Here is a 9,965-nt window from a genome sequence, read left to right on the forward strand (position 1 = left end):
TAATTGAAGCGAGTTCATATAGCGTTTCCTGTAGTTTGTGGTTTCTGTAAAACCAGACCACACCAGAAGGTTCGTTTCCTCATTGCTAGCTACATTTCTATTAATAATCTTTTCATGTACTCATTTGATGATCATTTTTCTGTTCAGCTGATCTTTCCTCCGTCAGCGAGGAGATGGGTGCGTGACAGGGTTAATGTGTTTTTAGTTCCGAGGAAAGAGCAAGGAGTGTTCACTGTGTCCACCCGAGGACAGTGGGAGATACTGCCCCCGCCACTCGCTCAGGAAAGCGAGTGATCGTTCCAAAAACGTGCACCTGCTTGTTGCTCGAAATACACGCCGCATGTTCGGTTAAAGGTCGGCTGAAGTGATGTGATTTGAATGCACGTCTTCAAATATGGCTCATGCTACGTCACCTTGCGCAGGACAAAATGCAAAAAAAATATATACATCTTTCTTTAGTTCTGTTTTTCGTGTCCATTATAAACCTCATAACGATCACTTCCTGAGAAAATGTTTATTGGTGACTTTCCGTGTTAATGGAGAACGGAGGAGGCCACATAGCGGCAATTTCAACAGAGGTCTTGTCAGTTATTGCAGCGCAATAAGTGATGGGTCGTTGGGAAACGGCAACTGTTCTTTTTTTGTGGCTCAGTAATGTTACAAGGACGTAGAGCAAAGAAGCGTGGGGGTAATGAACGAGATGCAGCAGCATGTAAAACATTATTATGGCATATTAAGAGACACCTACCCTCTGGTCTTTGCATTGTCTGTAGGCAAGTTTTCAGAGCATGAGCAGGTGCTGTGCTTCTGCTTTCAGTCAACGGTTGTGTCAAAGTAAGGTCACATAAACCTCGACTTCCGTAGCAGTATCATCATTAGAGGTGTGGAGAAAAAAAAAACCCCAAACAGTTTCAAATCCTGAAAGCTTCGCTATTAACACAGAAATGTAGTGTATCCCAGAAAACGGCAGGGGGCAGTGGCGCCCCTTCCTTGCTGTGCTACTGCGAGACAGGACGTCAATCGAGTAAGTCCCGGTTTGGGTACGTACCATTCAAAATAAAAGCTCAGCAGCTCTCCGTTTGTTAAAAGTTGATTTAAAATATTTTCTTTTTTTTTTTGTTATGGTCACACCCGCCAAAAGCTGAGATTAATTGGTTATATAATAAAATAGAGACTGCCATTATATTTGTAACTTTTTAAACTGAAGGGGTTATAGGTTGCATATCAACTGCATCATATAAATGGGTTACAGATTTGTTATTGCAACTCCACAAGGTCCGTGTCAAATCACCCAGTGTACTTTCCTTTTTTTTTTCTCAGTGGATTAACATTTACTCCCTAGTATTTGCAAAAAAAATATTATTGCAGGCCCTCAACATCAGCCATCCTGAATAAAAAGTGACATTTAAAGAAAAGAGCAGATGCTAGGACTACAGCATCTGCTCTTTTCTTTAAATGTCACTTTCAATGCAGATCCATAATGTATAATAATGTTTTGTTCCAGGCATGTACAACAGGATTGTAGGCTACAATACATTTGTGGCTTTTTTCTTATTTTGTTATCAAGTCTGAGCTGGGGACTAGGGATACAGAACCTTACAGTAGGGCCAGCCCTCGACTTTTGGGGGCCCTAAGCAGGATTTGGACTGGGGGACCCCTCTCATTGTAACGTGGCACTGAACCAACTTGTGTATTGTAAGTATTAGTTTAAGTGCACATAATGTACAAATAAGTATGTAAAGACTAAAGTGGGACCTATTAGCAGCATAACTATCTTTAAATAGACTGCAGGTGGTGCAGTGGATAGCACGGTCGCACAGGAGGTAGAGCGGGGTACAGTGGGTCGTCCACAAATCCACTTCTTATGACCTCAAAACCTTTATACTAAGAAGTATCATCAATTAATTGGTACAAAGTTTGTTTTTCTATTTGTTACATTTGTGAGATTAAATATTAATCAAGTGGTCTGCAAACCTCAGGCAGCCTACAGATGGATTTTGCGGCCTGATCTCGTCTATTTTACAGGCGAGGCGCAGTTCATCTCGAAACAAGCCTAATTTCTTGGCCAGGTGCAGACTTCCTGGAGTCTCTGCTGGTCGCCTGGAAACCACAGTGAGTAATGTAAATTACAAAAACCAGATATGACATGCTAATTGTTGAGCTTTCATTGTTTTGCTAGGCAAATGTTTTTAACCTTTGGACAGAGGCAGGCTAGCTGTTTTCCCCCTGCTTCCAGTCTTTATGCTAAGCTACCATCTTCTGGATGTAGCTTCATATTGAACAGACAATGGCTGAGAGTGGTACCAATCTTCTCATCTAACTCTCGTCAAGAAAGCAAAGAAGTGTGTTTCACAAAGTGTTTGCATATGGCAGACGACCAGCACAGGTTTGATCTCTGCCGACAATGAGTCAGCCCACAGACAGCCAGATCAGAACCTAAGGTGGTACTCTGCAAGCAACCTAGCCCCCAACACCATGTCCTCATCTATGGAGACAGGGGTTCCCCAGTGTTCCCAATACTTTGGATTTCACATGGTCTGTTAACTTCCACATGGTATTTTAACATATCGCAGCAAAGACTTCCTGAGAAGACACTTGAGTAAACGTGCCTCCCTCCATCAGCTCCTTTGTTAACCTTTATTGGTGTGCCACGCCCTGGGAATACTTTTATCAGAGACGAATGTTTTCTCTTATTGCCCCAGCACTGACAGAAGGGATGTGGTCAAAACCACTCAACCACAATTTCCAACATTAGAGGACATTAACAGAACCCACGGCTTCTGGGAAACCCTCAAGGGTCCAACTCACTCCAGCATGCACAACAAGCTCTCTCAAAGTCCTTGTACTCCCATTGTTTCCTGCAAATTGTTAAAATTGTAAAATATGCTACCTCCACCACTAGTTTTTTGTTATTAATACTATATTCAATTAAAAATCCCCCCCTCCAAAAAAAAGTCCCAGACAGTTTCATTTTTGTGTGCCCTAAGTTTTTCAGTTGACGCTTTTATTCTGAAAACGTCCTTCCCGGAAGTCCTGTTCATGTTATCGCAGCCAGTGGAGCAGCTGTTTTGAGCTGAACAGCCTTGGTTCAGGGCTCACATATCGCATTGTTTTCATTGGATATTTAGCCTGCCAGCTGAACGTGTCCCGACGGTCTTCCGCCACAACTTTTACCGGCTGGCGTTGCTCCTTTTCGGCGGGTGTCACGCGCAGTTTGGTTTGTGTGCTCACGAGAGGATGGTCTTGTCAACATCACAACAAGTCGCCCTGGCTTTCACGGCCGTGCTTTTCACGTTCGTCGTCCTGCCGAGGTTGTTTGGCGTCGGCGGCGGCGGGACGGGGACGAAGGAAACTCGGTTTGACCCTCGCTACACCAGGAAAGGTAGGACATGTCTCTCGCCGCAGAGGGAAACGACTGGGGGGACATGGTTCACGAGCGCTTGCCCCTGTCATTTTGCCTCGAGCGCACTCGTCTTTCCACTTCGCGTGTGCTATCGCGTGCACTGACAAGGTTTCCCTAAAGTAACGGTCATGGCAGAAGACTACAGGCGCAGTTTATGGTCGAAACAGAAGGGATTTGGTACCACGCCTCAACGTGTCGTTACAAAAGTCCAGTAAAGTCCGCCTATTAAAGGCACAACGCGCTGTTAAACACACGCTGCACTGTACAGTTCAAGTGACAGTAAAGGACAGTAAAGTCAGTGTTATACAAACATTCACATCTTTCTCCTTAAGGTGGAAATCAGCATCAAGATTAGATGATGTCATTGGACTCGTTTCACAGCGATGTCAGCCAACTCCCCCCTTCCTTTCAAAGAGGATTTAGTGCGTTTTACTTTTTTTTTTTTTTTTTTTTAGATAATCTGTACTTTTTAGTCCAACACTGGCATTGGTAGCAAAGAGGAAGCCATACTCAGAGTAAAGGAATACCCCCCCCCCCCCCCGGCATGGGTTTGTTCCTCTCTGCCAGGTGTTGTTCATCTGTTGCCTGTTGTCAAACTCACAGGGGCACTATTGATATCAGAGGGGACGAACTGGCCACCCCATTCAAGTTACAGAGCTGTATTGTCTGGGTCAGCAGAAAATCACCATTGCACTAAGCTATATTGGGCATTAGCTGGACTGGATCACACTTTAAAGGAGAGGAAATTCAATTTAGATTTTGTTCCTTTCATAGGCCACACACACACACACACACACACACACACACACACCAGATTTTTAGCCTTATACATGTTATGTTGCACAAGGGTGTTATTTCATTTGCTTCCAAATTGCCTTAACTTGTATCCCCATTTTTTGCTAACACATTTGTATTTATACACTTGTATCTATTTGCATTTGATCAAATTCTATCTCAGGGTTTAGAGTGGGGATGTACTGATCTCTCAGTACCGATGCTGACACCTCGATAGCGAGGTGTCTTCCGATACTGTGCACCGATCTGCTACCACCTGCATTGATGGATCTAAACACAATATTGACCTGTTCAGCTGACATGGCAAACTTGTTAGCAAACTGAGGGGAAGCAACATTAGCATTAATGCGGAGTCTTGTTCTTTGTCTGCCTGATGAATTTAAGTCCAACATCAGGGTTTTCCCTGGATTTTTTTGACAAAGGCTGGAGAACATTTATTTCTTAGCAAGAAAGATGATTAGCATTTTGTAGAAACTACAACTGTGTTTGATTGTGACAAGTGACGTAACAGCCTCTATATGGTGATCATACTGTTTGGCTGTCTTGCCACTGCAGTGTTTTTGTTTATTTAATTTTGTTTAAGTAGCATATAAAGAGGAAATGGTAAAAATGCTACTTACTCTATGAGTAGTTTATTTTTGTTTACTAGCTTTATTTCAACAGCAGTTCATTTAAAAAATGTTAACTGGAATGCTGTGGAGATGTGAGGTATGAGCTCAGATCTTAAAGCCCCCATCCTCTCCACGGAGCATCTGTCATGTGTTTGTCCTCCATGACGTGTTTGTAGCAGCAGGTCCGGGCCCCGGCGCAGTGAGAGGTCAGCCCATCAACATGAACTCCCCCGGTACCCCTCAGACCCCCGAGAGCATGCAGCAGATGAAGAAGCTGATGGAGCAAGAGCTGAAGAGTGACAAGTACAAATCCAACAGCAACAAGGGCTACGTGTTCACACTGATGCCTCTCTACGCCATCGGAGTTGGAGTGTTTGCGGCCTACAAGTTTTTGAAGGTAGGCAAAGACACCTGCAACGCCAGTTTACACTGGGAGAATATACAACTTTGAAAGGTGATCAGTAAGTCTGTGCGGCTTTATTCTTTTCAACTCGCAGATCAAATCTGCGGACGACCAGGCACAAAAGGACAAATTTTCAAAAGGAGCCAAAAAATCAGTAGAGGCAGGTGTGTGTCACATACATTTGGGATTTCTATTTGCATATGTGGGTTTTCTTTGGTCAAGCACATATTTGGTTACCGTGACAAATTCAGATGTGTCGTGTGTGTGTGTGTTTGTTTTTGTGCAGAGAACCAGTTGAACGAGCTGGAACAAAGGCTAGCGCAGACAGAGAGGATGCTCAACTCCATCCTCACCCAGCTGGACCCGCTCACGAACTGGTGAGTGATGAGTTGTCACGCGCTGTGGTCTCCAGGTGTGCGCACCATGCCAGTTGTGGTTCTGAAATATGATGCTCATTTTACTGTCCCCCTGCTGTCCCTGTCCCTTTTCTTTTAGCAGACCTGTGGCATTTATTGTTTTGTGTTTTGTTTTTAGCTTGAGACATTAGAAAATGTTGCCTGATGAGCTTCTGGAAAGAAAAAAAACTGATAATTTCCAGTTCTTTTAAAATTTGGGAATTGCACCATAAAGACGTATCATCCATGCATTTGCTCAGAAATCCTACAAAAAAAGACACTCCTTACATCTGCAGAATTTGCCTGGGACCTAGCCCTCTGAGCCTAGTAGCATGCTAACAGCGTGCTAAGCTAACCAGCAAACTGCTCCTCCAGTTAAAGGGCTGCGGGCTTACGATATGCCCAGAGGATGTCCTCTGGGATATGTTTGTTTTCGTCCTCGTGTAGTTTTCACCTCTTCTGTCTCCTCAGTGTGAAATCAGTGGCCCAGGAGCAGAAGAATGAGATCATGTCTCAACTCCAGACCATCCGGTACCTGATGAAGAAGAGAGGAATGGACTGTCCACCCCTGAACATCAACGGTGGGCTGAACGACTGTCTTTGAATGTGTTCACACTGCAGTGCTAAGGCTTTTTTTTTTCTCAAATCTGATTTTAGGAATTACTATTCCTGCTGTTACTCGCCAGTGATCTTTTTGGACTCAGACAAACCTTCAGTAACAGTGTTAGCTTGCATACATACAGTATGCTAACTGATGGGGCATTTTCCCAATAAATCGCATACTGCGTTGCTGTGGCATCAGTGTTGCGCACCTTGTTGTGATAAACCACAATTTGCAATTCAACAACAGCCACATTGAGGCACTAATATCAGCCGATATGAATCAGCTGTATTGTAGATGCAACAACTTTACTCCGTTATACAAACAAGCTTTTGTTTGTTTGTAGGATGTGTGCTGTGGTGCTTTTATGGGTTTTCAGAATCAGAATCTGCAGGTTTTCATTTCAAGCAAAGACTACAGCTGCTGATTTTACTGATCAGAAAATCAGCACCCTGATCATTTAATAGCATGGTCATGTTATGCCCACCTGTTTGTTCTTTTGGAGGGTGCAGGCAGAGGCGTCCTTCATAGTGTGAACAATAGTGTGGGACAGCTGTTCAGGCTGTCTTTACAGCTTACAGCTTGGTTGAGGAAAATTTTAGATTTTCACATGAAAGACCGCAGACATCAGAGGATAAGGTAAAGGCAAATTTATTCAAACAGAATAAGTGGAGACCCCCCCCCGCCCCCGCCCTCTGCACACACACACACTTGTGCAAATATATCAGCAAGGTTGTTGGGCTGACTGTGGCCTGCTGGAAAATATTAACATATCGACAAACACAGGGGTACAAAGTTCCCTTTCAGTGCAGTTCAACAGAATGCAGTATTGTACATTTATCAAATAGTGGCCTTTATTCATCTGAGGTGCAGCGAGAACCAGGCCTTCATTTGAAATAGGATTATATTAGAGACAGGCTGTCATTCCTAAGTTCCCCGGTTTTGTGAAGCATTCCTGTTTTCTTATCTGCTCCTGTTTTGTTTGCTAAATAATTGATGAAAAGAGAAACTCAGAGCAGTGTGAGTATGATATCTTTATACTGTTGTCCCGATGGATGTGTGATGTGGAAATGTGTAATATGCGAGCTATTAGAATGCAGGTAATTCCAACCATCTTGAATTCACCTGTGAACACAGCACTGAGAAAGTCGGTTATTTGGATGCAACCCATGCACAAAGAGAGCTTTTCACGCTTCTATCTACCGAAAAGATATGGAACACAAATTGCATGACACTAGCAATCATCCCAAACATCCAATGGCCGGTTTTTGAAGCTCAAACGCAACTGCTCAGATCTCGATGACTTTGACTCCAGAAAATAACCCACCATGGCTACTCGGTTCAAGGAAAGAGGTTATGCCTCCGACTCTGTTCAGAAATACATCGTGCCAACGCCACTTCTCGCCCTGACTTCCTATCTAATATGCAAAAAAAAGAGGCACTGGCCTGCGCTTCAATCAAGAACAATCTTTGAAGGACTTATGCAAATCCCCCAGAGATTTTTGTGTACAAAAATATGATGCAAAATGAGCCCACATGGCTAAAGACAGTATAGCTGTGGTGACTGTGCCTGTTGTGCAACAACACAGCAAAGAGGAACTTGTTCGACCATCCCCTCGCTGGGAGGGAAAAATCCCCATTCGGGAATGTATTAATTGTCAGTCGACTCATGTGATTTACATGTTGTTACGCCTCTGTGGGTCTGGCATATGGACCGTGCAATTGCAATGCAATTGCAAAACATTAAGCAAACAGCACTCACACCCTCTTCATTAACATTCTGTGGGATTGAGAGAGTCATGATGGAGAGGAGGTGGCCCAGAGAGAAATGTTTACTATGACACCAAATGGACTTAATGATTCAGCTTAAAATGCTTTCTGAAACCCGCAAACTCTGACTGCAACCACTTAAGAATGTTGGATCAACCTTAAGATCATCCCACAATTCAGATGTCCCTTTGGTGCCATCTAGTGTATGGTCATAGTAGTGAATCAGTGATGGCCAGTATGGAATGTAATGGGCTTTAAATTCGACTTGATTGGTCCCTGTATCTAGAACCATGGGATGAGAAAAGTGATTGGCTCCAACTCCCAGCGTGTGTATTAACTCTGCCCTTTAATGTGTTACCTGTACCTGTAACCTGTATACTTGCTGACCCCTGACCCGGGAATGTGCCACCCCTCCATAATCTTTTGGAATATTGGATTTTAGGTCTAGAACTCCACTGAGAATCCCTTTGTTGAAGCGCAACCTCGCTTTTAAGCATCTGGCTTTAATTTGTTTGTGTCCGGCTATTCTTTGAGACTTGGACTGTACTGTATCTAAGTACGGGCTTTAAGTAGAGAGTTTATGCAGGTGCTTGTACTTTTGATTGTCAATAAAATATGTGGTTCACTTCATATCCCTCGTTTTGTGACTTTCAGAGGCATCCTGCGGGCGTAATCTGGACGAGCTCATTGAATCTCTCGGAGCCAACGGCACCTCGGCAGCGGAGGCTCCTCTGGTGCACAAGCAGGCCTCTGTGGGAACAGCAGACGCTTCTGAAAAGGTCTACCAAAAGAGTTTAGAAGCCAAAGATGAAGCTGCAACGGAAGGCGAAGAGATGAAGGAGCTCATACCAGAGGAATCTGACAGGGAAGCAGAGGAAGAAGGGAATGTGGAGGAGGACGACGATAAAGAGGAGGAGGAGGAGGAAGAGGAGGAGGGATTGGAGGACTCTGAGCTCATGCCTTCACCCGACGACTCATACGAAACAAACATTGAGCAGGTGGGAGCCAAGCTGCCTGCGCCGGGCCTCAGGCGACGCAACAGGCCTGAATGAACTTGCTGCAGGACTTAATGCGCTGTACAGAAATGTGACAAGATTATTATGAATATTTATTATCTGAAAGGCTGTCTACATATTCATCCTAAACATATATTGCATTCATAAGAAACAAGAAGCTCTATAACAGTAAACACATAGGGCTCTGTTTTCCTGTTGCATCTGCTCATAATAGCACAGAGTCAGACTGAATGCCCCGGCTCTAAGTCGTCCTGTAGTCCCGTTTCTGTCAATGGAATCCCCAAATAATCAGGTGAGTGACGTCGTGCTGAAAACAGACCAGGGGCCAGGTGCATAAAACTTTGTGTTAAAGTAAGTGTAACAACCTAAACGGAATAAACCGAAACATAAATAACCTAATTTTGCATCCCCACCTTATCATCTCAATATGCATGGTTGTGCACACGTTCTCGCCACACAATGTGTTTTTAATGAGCACCAGTTTATGTGTGCGTACATAATTGTTTATACATCTGGCCCCAGGAGTCATCAGACACACATTCACAGAGCTATGTCACCCCCCCCCCCCCCCCCCCAAAAAAAAAAAAAACAACACTTGCGATGCCTCATCTGCTTGGGACTCCCATCTCCATCTTGTTGCTCCTCCCACTTGTTTTAGTCTTTGTGCTGACATGAAAATAGAGCCCAAAATGTCCTTTTTCCTTTCCTGTCTTATTTTATTTTATTAACACAAATGATCACCTTTTTAAACGTGCCGGATTTGTCACTGGGACACTTAAATGGAACAAAGGCATTAGTCGTAGCTTTTCCTGCTATGACAAGTAAAAATGTCTGCTGTGAAGATGTGATGAATACCACGGGACATGAGCGGGGGCCACCTTAAACCTGCACCGTCCTGTGCTGCCGCCCGTACCCCTGTTGGTTATGAGAAAATTGCAGAGATGGATGATTTCATGGCAAAATCCATAGAA

The 9,965-nt window shown here is 44.0% G+C and overlaps 1 protein-coding gene across 2 annotated transcripts; it reads left to right on the plus strand.

Annotated features, from left to right (window-relative positions):
* Positions 1-3,237: 3,237 nt before the first annotated feature.
* LOC139305259 (resistance to inhibitors of cholinesterase protein 3) lies at positions 3,238-9,543 on the plus strand. 2 transcript variants are annotated; one of them, XM_070929206.1, is made up of 6 exons: positions 3,238-3,382; positions 4,986-5,206; positions 5,307-5,376; positions 5,499-5,589; positions 6,079-6,188; positions 8,633-9,543. In XM_070929206.1, the coding sequence occupies exons 1-6, from the start codon at positions 3,238-3,240 to the stop codon at positions 9,028-9,030; spliced, it is 1,035 nt and encodes a 344-aa protein (XP_070785307.1). In that variant the 3' UTR covers positions 9,031-9,543. The 2 variants fall into 2 exon arrangements, with proteins under 2 accessions (XP_070785307.1, XP_070785308.1); XM_070929207.1 differs by having other exon boundaries at positions 4,989-5,206.
* The last annotated feature ends 422 nt before the right edge of the window (positions 9,544-9,965 follow it).

Source organism: Enoplosus armatus, chromosome 22, assembly GCF_043641665.1.
Source record: "Enoplosus armatus isolate fEnoArm2 chromosome 22, fEnoArm2.hap1, whole genome shotgun sequence".
Classification (NCBI taxonomy): domain Eukaryota; kingdom Metazoa; phylum Chordata; class Actinopteri; order Centrarchiformes; family Enoplosidae; genus Enoplosus; species Enoplosus armatus.